The 10,314-nt window shown below is 37.7% G+C and overlaps 2 protein-coding genes across 2 annotated transcripts; one reads left to right on the top strand and one right to left on the bottom strand.

The window, feature by feature from the left end:
* The first annotated feature begins 2,242 nt into the window (after nt 1-2,242).
* On the top strand, nt 2,243-7,434 carry Tsp_08847 (zinc finger protein). The gene is made up of 6 exons (XM_003374072.1): nt 2,243-2,249; nt 2,552-3,048; nt 4,756-4,992; nt 5,095-5,320; nt 5,636-6,771; nt 6,958-7,434. The coding sequence occupies exons 1-6, from the start codon at nt 2,243-2,245 to the stop codon at nt 7,432-7,434; spliced, it is 2,580 nt and encodes an 859-aa protein (XP_003374120.1).
* A 1,270-nt stretch (nt 7,435-8,704) lies between these two features.
* On the bottom strand, nt 8,705-10,085 carry Tsp_08846 (hypothetical protein). The gene is given in 3 exon segments (XM_003374071.1): nt 8,705-8,752; nt 8,768-8,902; nt 9,738-10,085. The coding sequence occupies 3 exon segments, from the start codon at nt 10,083-10,085 to the stop codon at nt 8,705-8,707; spliced, it is 531 nt and encodes a 176-aa protein (XP_003374119.1).
* Between the last annotated feature and the right edge of the window lie 229 nt (nt 10,086-10,314).

The raw sequence follows: 10,314 nt of genomic DNA, 5'->3' as shown, positions 1-10,314 counted from the left end.
CTTCTAATTCAACCAAAACCTTGATTCATTCATGTACAAATTTTCAAACTTCCCCTTTGTTCAGTAATAATTTCCCCCTCATTTTCTTTTTTCTTCCACCCACTTTTTATAGGTATGCATGATAATGATTGTCTTCAGTATATCCAACTGTTGGATGTCATTCAGTCATTCGAAGTCGCTTCAGTCAGCGCGATTATTAAGACTGTTTTTTTAATGTCTGAAAATGCAACACTACAATAATAATGCCGGAGCATTGAACAGCAAAGTATATGTATTCATCGAGCAGCTGATCTTTCGCTGTAATGACTTTTGCCTTATTGCAAATTGGTTTTGATATTTTATTATTTCTTTAAAGATTTTATTTTCTTTTATTGTCATCAATTCTCCGAAACGTATTGTTTTCGTCTTGACTTAATTTATTATGATTTTTCTTTTTGCATGGCGTGAAATTGCACTATATTCACTTTGTTTATCTATTTCACTATCCCTAGTTTGTTCTGTTTTGCACTTTTAAATTTCTGCTGCAACATTATTATTCTTTATGGGAGAAATTTGTGTATTTTGAAAGTTTTTGCCACGTAATCCGGTCCTTGGGAGAGCTGTTTAATCGTGCAGTTCTTGCCATTTATGCATTGCTTGCATTCTTGGCAGCTGTTGCTGGTAATCAACGTTTATAATAAATCCAGAGAATTTGTTCAGTTATTTTATTTGAAAAGGAAAAATTATAATAATTGATTGAATAACTGCGTGCACATTTCAAATGAAATTGCGTTATTATCATAAACAAACAAATCAAACAAAGCTTGTCGAAGACGATGCATGCTCTAGCACGCATATTAAATTTATGTGCCAGGCTGTTGTCTGTCGCTTTTCAAACAAATTCAACATTCAATAATATTAGCATTAAAATGGGTTGAAATAGTTCTACTAATTTGTTAAAATATGTTTCATATTAATCTTTTTGGTTATTTACATTTTTAATAGCACTGATATTTAATAAACAGTTTTAATGCACAAATGTGCAAATAAAATGTAATTATAGTAGTGGAAAATTGTCGACATTATGTCTGTTGTGTGCTTCACGGTTGAAGGGATTAATCAATCAAGCATGAACGCGCTAGTCTGACGCCTCCATATAAAACTGGCTGAAAAGAGGGGCTGCGTGTGGAATTTTCGTTTTAGTCTAATCGTTAGTTTGAACGTCAAATGTTCATAATCTAGCTTTTTTAAATAAAATTCAACGAAATTCCACTTCAAGTTTTTGCACGTAAAGACAAAATAAATAAACGAGAAATAATAAAAAAAGTATGCATTCATAACAATTAACATTAGTTCAATTTTTAGGTTAAAGTGTGAACTAAAAAACACTTTCAAATCTGCAGAGAAAAGCAAGTAAATAGCGAAATGGCTTTTGAAAACATCATAAAAAAGCGAATGAAAATTTTCATAGATGTAAGCCCTCTAATTTTATGCAGTATTTATAAAATTATATAGATAATTATTTATATTTGTTTAGTTATGTTGCTTTTTTCTTTATATTGACGAACGCTACTGTTTAAAATTTTTTTGACAAGCAGGAAAGCTGTATAGTAAAAGAAAAGGTGTTGATTGCACTTTCTCTTAGAGTACTGTATTTTGTTCGATTAAATCAACATTGTTCACTTGAAAAAGTAGCAGAAAATACAGTTAAATAATAAATATGAAGTTAAAATTATAAAAAGATTTTGTTGAAAAACTAAAAAAAAGTGATAAGCTTTCCTATGCAAAATTTACTCAACCGGAAGTGATACAAAAGATGCTCATGTTCTGTTCTTACTGTAAGTGAGTGCTGACGAGCACAGCGTCGCTGTTGTCCCGACTTGACACTGGAGCGACCAAGCCTTGCACGCCCTCCAGTGGACGATCGCCTGTCGCCGTCGTCATCATCGACGCCAGCGGTCGCCAACCAAGCCGAATCACCACTAGGTCACTGCGTCCCGACGGCCAATCGCCTATCCGGTGCGTAAATGTGAAGCATACGTTGCATTGTAACTTTTTTCACTTTCTTCTGGTCAAAGTATTACATCCGACTGGACATTTTGCCGTACTGGTGAAATCGGTTGCCGTCTTCCCTTTGTATTTTTTCACATATTCGATTTGCCTTTTTTGTTTTGCACGTATTTTGATTTTTTTTCCACTTTCTTTTACAACTTTTCCATAGCCAGAAGGAGAACAAAAATTTTTATTTTTTTGAAGATTTAAAATGCCAAGTCAGAAAAGCTTCGATGAAACTTTGTGTTCGTAAATGCCAGTTTTCCACTGATTATTATTGATTAGTTTCGTACGGCAGCGGGTCGGATTCTATCATCGATCCAGTTAAGTTTGCCGTTGGACGTTCCGCTTGCTTGTTCTTCCCACACGGATGCACTCGTTTTTTCCCCCAGTTCTGTTTGCTATTCCGTCAAGCCGAGAGAAATTTCCCACTGTTTTTGTTATTTTTTCTTTTCTGTTCATTATTGAAGAATTTTGAACTCTGTTGTGAATTATTTTTTTATCTTGAAACTTTTTGCAGAGAGTTCAACGGCGCGATCGCCTTTTTTCGCCCTGCAAGATTATTTCGAAAGCTTCGGCCGCGAGTTAGAAGAAGAAGCGGCGGCGGTCACATTGCAGCACAGCGCCCATCCGGCGTCGGTTACGCCCACGCGCGCGCCGATGGCCGCCGCCGGGCACGACGCAGTCGGCTACGGCTCTTCGGCGCTGGTGGTCGACGTCGCCGGCGCCGACGCTCCGGCGCCCAAGCTCGCTCGGTCTTCTGCCTACGAGGACGCCTTGACAGTACACGAGACCAAGCCCGGAGCAGAATATCAGTCTTACGACCACTCGCAAGCCGGTCTGCAATTGATGCAGCATGACACGGCCACTGGTCCCCGCTATGTGACCGATCTGAAAGTTGAATCACACAACACGCCTGCGACCACTCAGCTAATCTCTGGCCCGTATGAAAACAAGCCCATTAACGCAGCTCATCCGGTCGGTGCAACTACATCCTCGACAATTTCCGCCCAACAGGTTCGTAATTTTATTCATTTATTTATTAAAAATTCAAAACAGATGGAAAAATAATTTTCAACAATTTCATTTATTTGCTGGTGTACTGTAGTATGGTTGAAGCAATTTGTATAGAAATTCAAGGTCGAAACTACAGTAGAATGACGTTGTTGCATTGTTGCTTTTTCGACTGTACATCGAGTGTTAGGCTAGCGCATGATTGTTTAAATGCAGGCACATTCTTTATTATGGAATTTATTGCGCTGCGACATTATTTCTGGATAATCCGCCGCATGCGCTAAATGTAAAATTTTAATAGCAGCTAATTAAAACATAAATAAATTCCGTTCACTTTTTAAAAAGCAATAATTAAGCGAACAGTAAAAAGCAATAATTAAACAAACAATAAAAAGCGATAAATAGTTTAAGATTTTGTAATTTGGTACGTTGTTAGGGTGAAAGTTGGTTGTTTTATAAATTCATTCGAGTAATGTTAAAAATGATATGATAAAAAGCATGATGAGTGAGCGGATAGTTTTTTATAAGTGTGTTAAACTTGGTTATATAAATCAGTTTTTTATATGTGTAACTTTTTGAAATTTCATAAAAAGTTAATTTTTTAATTGATTATTTATTGATGGATGTGATTAATTTCAAATTAACAAGTGCCGTTAATGAATTTTTACGTATTCGCTTTTTTATATTCTGAAAACGTTAGCTACATTTTACTGTTAACGTTTCACTTTTTTTTATTAAAATAATCAATAAATATTATTTATTGATTACTTTATGATTTTTTTCATAACAAATGACTGGAGGGAGAGGGTAATAACAATACTGAATGTTGCTGATGCTTATTTAAATGTTTTCTTATCTGAAAATGTTTCGTTGTTGTCACTGAAACTAGCTGCTTACTACAGTCTGTTTGTGGGAGTGACAATTTTGTACTAGGAATGGCGCTCTGCTAAGAAAATAAATATACGAAAATTGATTCAGAATAAATTCACTGTTGTTAAATGCCTTGATAGCAGCGTTCATTATTCGCTCGATGCAAAGTATGCAATGTGGAGTAGCTTCTTTTGTTCGATAGATAAGTACTGGTACTTTATTCGTTTATTCGTTCTCATGGCTTGTCAGTTAGAAATTCTTTTCCTTTAGTTTAGCTGCAGTTGGAAATGGTTGGTTATTCAAAATGTTGCATTATGTATTCATGGAGTTTAAGTTGCAAAGATATATATATGTATATGTATATGTATATGTATAGTAGTCACTCATAATTTCCTTCCAGTATGCGGCCTGTTTTCAAAGTTGTGATATGTATTGCTGCTTCTGTTCGGATAGCAATAAAGATTTCATTGAATTATTTAGAATTTAAGCTCATTTAAGAAGACTTTAGTTTTTGCATTTGCATTTAAAAATAGTTGAAGGTTTAGTTTTGTAGAATTGAAATGTTATTTTATACTACTTTTATTAAATTGGAAGATTTGAATAATTTTCCCTGAGTTGCAGTATTTGTGTTTAATAATGCAATTACCAATTTATTAAGGTGATTGAATTATATTTGCTTATTTCATTAATATTTTTTATGCTCAGAATGAATTTGCTTGAATAAAAAGGGAAAAGGTTATATTTTGCGGCGTGTGCTTTAGAGTAGCTTTTTTCTTGAAGAAATCTGATAATTAAAATTGAAAAATTAATAATAGCATATTATTGTTATTGGTTTTTCAGGTACTTATCCCGTTGAGTCAAACGGATACTTCCAGCTTGCAACCCGGCAACACGATTTTACTTCCCATTCTGCCGACCCTGCTTCCAGATGGAAATGTAGAAATGCGCATTGCAGGGATGAATGTCGCTTTTCCGACGAATATGCATGAGTTTGGAACAGCGATGGAACAAATGAACGTTCAATCCAATATGGCATCTTCAGCTACTGTTACTGCCGCTGCGTCGCCTACAATTATTGTACTGATCAGCAATCAAACCGATAATCCACAACATCATCAACTGCAACAGCAACAACTGCAGCAGCAGCAACAGCACCAGCAACAGCAGCAGATGTCGCAGGCTGTCGCCGGTTCGTTGATTGATCAAATGAAGCAAAATTGTGGCCCTGCGCTCCCACCGCAAGCAGTGGTAATCAACGCAATGAATTTTGCAGCTAGCTGTCAGCCAGCGATTTCGAATACCGTAGCCGCGCATCCGAAAACTGTATTTTATTTGGAAGGTTCCGCCGGAGCCGTGACTTCTGAAACTGGTACCGTGTTTGCGGTGCCAACTGTTGCAGCTGGTGGTTTGAGTAATCAGCATCACCATCAGCTACTTCAGCAGCAACAGCAGCAGCAGCAGCAACAACAACAACAACAACAGCAACAACAACAACAACAACAGCGACAACAGCAACAACATCAGCAACAACAGCAACAACATCAGCAGCAGCAACAACAACAACAACAACAACAGCAACAACTTCAGCAACAACAGCAACAACATCAGCAGCAACAGCCGCAGCAGCAGCAGCAGCTTCAACATCAACCTCAACCCCAGCCGCAACCTCAGCAGCTTCAGCAATCACAACCAATGGTTGTGAACCATCAGCCAACCGCAGCCGTTGCCACAAGCGCGGTGGCACCAGAATCGTCGCCTACAAAATTGGCCAATATCGGACGTGGTCAACCAATATTGACGAAATGTGTTCGCGTACCCCAGGCCAGTGGTTCCCGAGATGGACCGGTCTGTCGCGCTGATGTAGCACCGAAGGGTAACTGCGAGTCGATGGTTTACCAGTGTGAATTTTGTCCATACACCAATCACAAGCGCTATTTGCTGCTCAGACATATGAAAAGCCACTCTGAAGAGCGACCGTTCAAGTGCACAGTGTGCGAGCGCTGTTTCAAAACAAACAGCTCGTTGCAAAATCACATCAACACGCACACAGGCACCCGGCCGCACCAATGCAAAGGATGTGAGCTGGCATTCACGACGAGCGGCGAATTGATCCGCCATATTCGCTACAAGCACACGTTGGAGAAGCCGCACAAATGCACTGAGTGCAGTTACGCTTCGGTTGAGCTGAGCAAATTGAAAAGGCACATCAGATCGCACACTGGTGAACGACCTTACCATTGTCCACACTGCAGCTATGCAAGTCCAGATACATACAAGTTGAAAAGACACCTCAGAGTGCATACAGGCGAAAAGCCATACCAGTGCGAGGTGTGCAATCAGCGGTTCACTCAGAGCAACTCGCTCAAGGCGCACAAGCTGATCCATTCCGGCTCTAGACCGGTGTTTCAGTGCAAATTTTGCCCATCGTCCTGTGGACGCAAAACTGACCTGAGAATTCATGTGCAAAAATTGCATACAGCTTCGGCACCGATTAAATGCAAAAAATGCGACAGAACATTTACTGATCGTTACACGTTCAAACTGCATTGCAAAGAGCATGACGGTGAGCGCTGTTACCAGTGTCATTTGTGCCCGTATTCAGCAATGGCACAGCGTCATTTGGAAGCGCACACATTACTCCACCACAGTGATAAACCATACAAATGCGTCGACTGCAACTTAAGCTTCAAGCAAGTTTCTCTGCTGAAACGCCACGTCGAATCGACTCATGCTGCTGCTAATCAGTTGAACGATAATTTGGCTTCACCGTCCACATCAGGTGTATCAGTTGCATCTGCATCTTCATCGTCGTCGTTTTCTTCCACTTCGCCTAATTCGTCAGCTAATTTGTTGCATGTCAGTGTTGAAGGTTGTATTAACCAGGACAGTAATAATAACAACACTACAAGTAAGAGTAATAATAAGAAGAAAAAGACTAAGAACAATAATGATAATAAGGATAAGAGTAATGGTGAACGATATGCAACGCAAGCGAATGTTGGAAGTCATCATCAGCAGGTGGAAAGTGTACATGATCTGCAGGCAGCATCGGCGGCCGCTCAGTCATTGGTGATGAACAGAAACGTCGACGATCATCTCGTAACATGTGTCGTCAAAGCAGAACATTTGGATGAAGATATTGATGAGTTGTACGATATGGATGATAAGGGACAGTCGGCTGCCATTCGATTTTCAGAATCGTTTGGAGCGTCGTCTTCGTCATCGTCATTGTTGCATTCAGAAAAGCTTGAGCAAGAAATAAAGAATGAAATGGGGGAAATCGTACTAGTAGGGATGAACCAGATTGGCTCCCTTGGCGGTGGAAGAATCGACACGCTCCACGGCAGCATAACCGAATTGAAATGCGCAGCACAAGCAACAAGTAGCACCACTGGCGGTGTTGCATCGGCGTTGCTTCAGCAGGGTATGGCGCAGTTTTCAGACTACGATCCTAAGAATGGAAAACAACAGCATGATGGTAATGGGAAACCGATCGTCGGTTGGTCCGGTCCTTGTTAAATGGAAACATTTTCAATCGATGGTGACATATCGCGTATGTGGGATTTTTATTCTGCTCAGTTGTCTTCAACTATAATGAGCAAAGTTATTTTGATGTTGTTTTAATAATTTTCTAATCTTTTTTTCTTCTTTCAGTTTTATCCAGTTGTCATAAAGTGGTAGCAATGGATAACCTGTGATTTGGCGTCTCTAAAAATTATTATGACTATTATTGTTGCTGGTTTCTTTTTGCAACCATGTTAGCCTGATCAGAGAAGCGTTTTTCCTTCTTTGAAATTTATATGATGTACTTTGGCAGTTTCGCACTGTTTGCAGTGCTCTTTTATTCATCAATGTGCACTGCTTTGCTGCTCATTTTCAGTTCTTCATTTTGATTCAGTTTGATTTATGTAAAGCTGGATGTGCGTGTGTATGGTCGTGATATTTCTAGTTTCTGGTTCACATTTCAACTTCATAATTAGATTTGTGAACAATGTATGAATATCTTTTTTGGAATGCTAAGTACGAACTATGTTTATTCATTTTCTCTATCTCTTAATTTGCTTTGTCGCATGTATTCATTAATTTTCAAAGACGACGACGGAAAGAACTTTTTCTTGGCTAAAACTGATTATTTGCTGGTTTTTTTTTGTCACGGTGTGGCTTCTCTAGGGTTTGATTTAATATTTCATGAATCGTAATACACCAATTATCATTTTTTCCTCATCGAAACAGTGTTAACCACTAGTTATTATTTGCTATTACTTAATTCCCCAAAGTGCGCTTCGGTGATTTTCTCATATTTATTGATCATCCCGGTTCTGTTTTATTACACACATAAATAGATCTTTTTTATACGTTTTCTGTACGTCAATTTACGTACATATACATATATATGCTTTCATTTTATAAGTGTGTATTTGTTTTGTTATGCATTTTTTTTACAAGAACGGCTTTTCTGTCTGTCACTTTATTATAATAACATGTTGCTTTTGAATCTTTATTTCTTTCTAAATTTTGACAATCATTGGAACGTGTGGCAGTTTTTTTTCACAAACAGATAATGCTCGGCTTCTCCTAGCATTTTCCTTTTTTTCAATTGAGTGCATTTTTGCTACGCTGTTTTTCTACATTGTTTAGGTTTGGTCGATAGGTAACTGTGCAATTTTCAATCTGGTAATTATTTCTAAAGATTAATCAAAATTATTTGGTGTACCCACTTTCATTGAGAAAATTGGTTCTTTCAGAAATTTCTGGATTGGTGTTCTTCTCTGCTGAGAAAAATTAATTTCTAATTAAGAGTGCATTTCACTTTTGCTCCATGCATTAACATATTTTTCTGAAGAATTTGTACCTGACGTTGCATCATTGCTAGTGATTGGCTAGCACAGCAATGGAATGAAGAAACCAATGAATATATATCAGTGTAGAATAAATTTTCTTCAGCATTAACTGTACTGCTGATGTATGTTCTGTAATGGTGGATTTTCTGTAATTTTCCAAAGTTCATGAATTAAAAACTATGCTGCTGCAATGCAAATTTTTACTGCACATCCACATCACGTCGAAAAGAGAAAAGTATGTGTTTGATAATGATAACTTACAATTACAGAAAATGTTTGGGAAATGAATGTACTCAAATCAGAATTGCTCAATCACTTACGCAGCTTGGTTTAAAAAACTGCTAGATGCTAATGAAATGTGGTGAAAAATGAAAGTATATTTTATTCATTCATATTCAGTTTACTACACTAGAAAAATAACTGCTCTTCAGAATATAATGGGCTAACGGTAAGCTGCCAAAAGCAGTAGCATTTGTAAAAGCATGGGAGAAAATCAATAAAATCTAGAGATTTCAGCACTACTATCTGAGCGTTTCAACATCTGACCCAGTTAGCAGAAAAATGAATTGTTCTTTTCATTAAAGTCAAACTACAATCTTTTATCATATTTTATTCAACACCATCACCAATCCCAAAACCGAAGCAAATTAATAATGTAAAAAGAATATTATCTAAGTATTTCGACGTAAATCTAGAATTAATTGCACTTTAGCTTCGGTCCTTCTTCTACGGATCATCCGACTTTAAGAATCTTAGTCTAAAATCAATAATTCAGTTACAAAGCTTTGTTACAACAATGCAGTGAAGCAATTGCTAATTGTGACTTGGAATAACAATTTATGGTGCCGAAGTTTAACTCATTTTCAAAGGAAGCAACCAAAAAAGCTGTTAACAGTTTACGTGGGCAACTCAGTTTACGCTGCTATACAGTATTATCTGGAAATTTTTATGAAACAAGGCTCTAGTACCTTGTTGACATACAGCAACATAAGAAATTCTGTGCTTACTTCGGAATTCAACGAACGAGGTCGGACGTCCGTCATCACTATCATCACTTATTTCATATTCATATCGTGGAAGAACTGCGATAGGTGGTGTGGGATATCGGTTCAGATCATCCCCGTAGAGTTCAATCACATCGAGAAATGTTTTCATAATCAACGTTGTAAAATAACAGAATAAAAGAGCCACAAAAATGTAGTGGCCCAGATATGCAGGTACGACAGGACGACCAAGCTCGTCTACCACTTTCTGTGAAGCCACTTCTTCTAAAGAGCAGTTGCAAGCTGCGGAGAGTCCAAGACAAATAACGAAAAAAGTGAACTTCATATTTCGTTCGAGAAGTTACTTCGCAAACTCTCAAGCCTAAAAAAGTAAGGAGAAGAAATCTTCATTTCAACCAGCAGAAATCGCAGGTAAGTAAAAGTTTTGATCTAAAATATACTTAAAACATTTAAAGTATTAAAAAATAGCATGCAGTGATATAATATACAGAACAGTCTGAAATAGATCAACGTATATGAAAACCACCTATCAACGCTGTCCACGGCAAGCCAAA

The sequence above is a fragment of the Trichinella spiralis genome (assembly GCF_000181795.1).
Source record: "Trichinella spiralis strain ISS 195 chromosome Unknown Scfld6, whole genome shotgun sequence".
NCBI lineage: Eukaryota > Metazoa > Nematoda > Enoplea > Trichinellida > Trichinellidae > Trichinella > Trichinella spiralis.
Note: the sequence above shows the minus strand (reverse complement) of the source record. Positions and strands in the feature narration are given on the sequence as shown.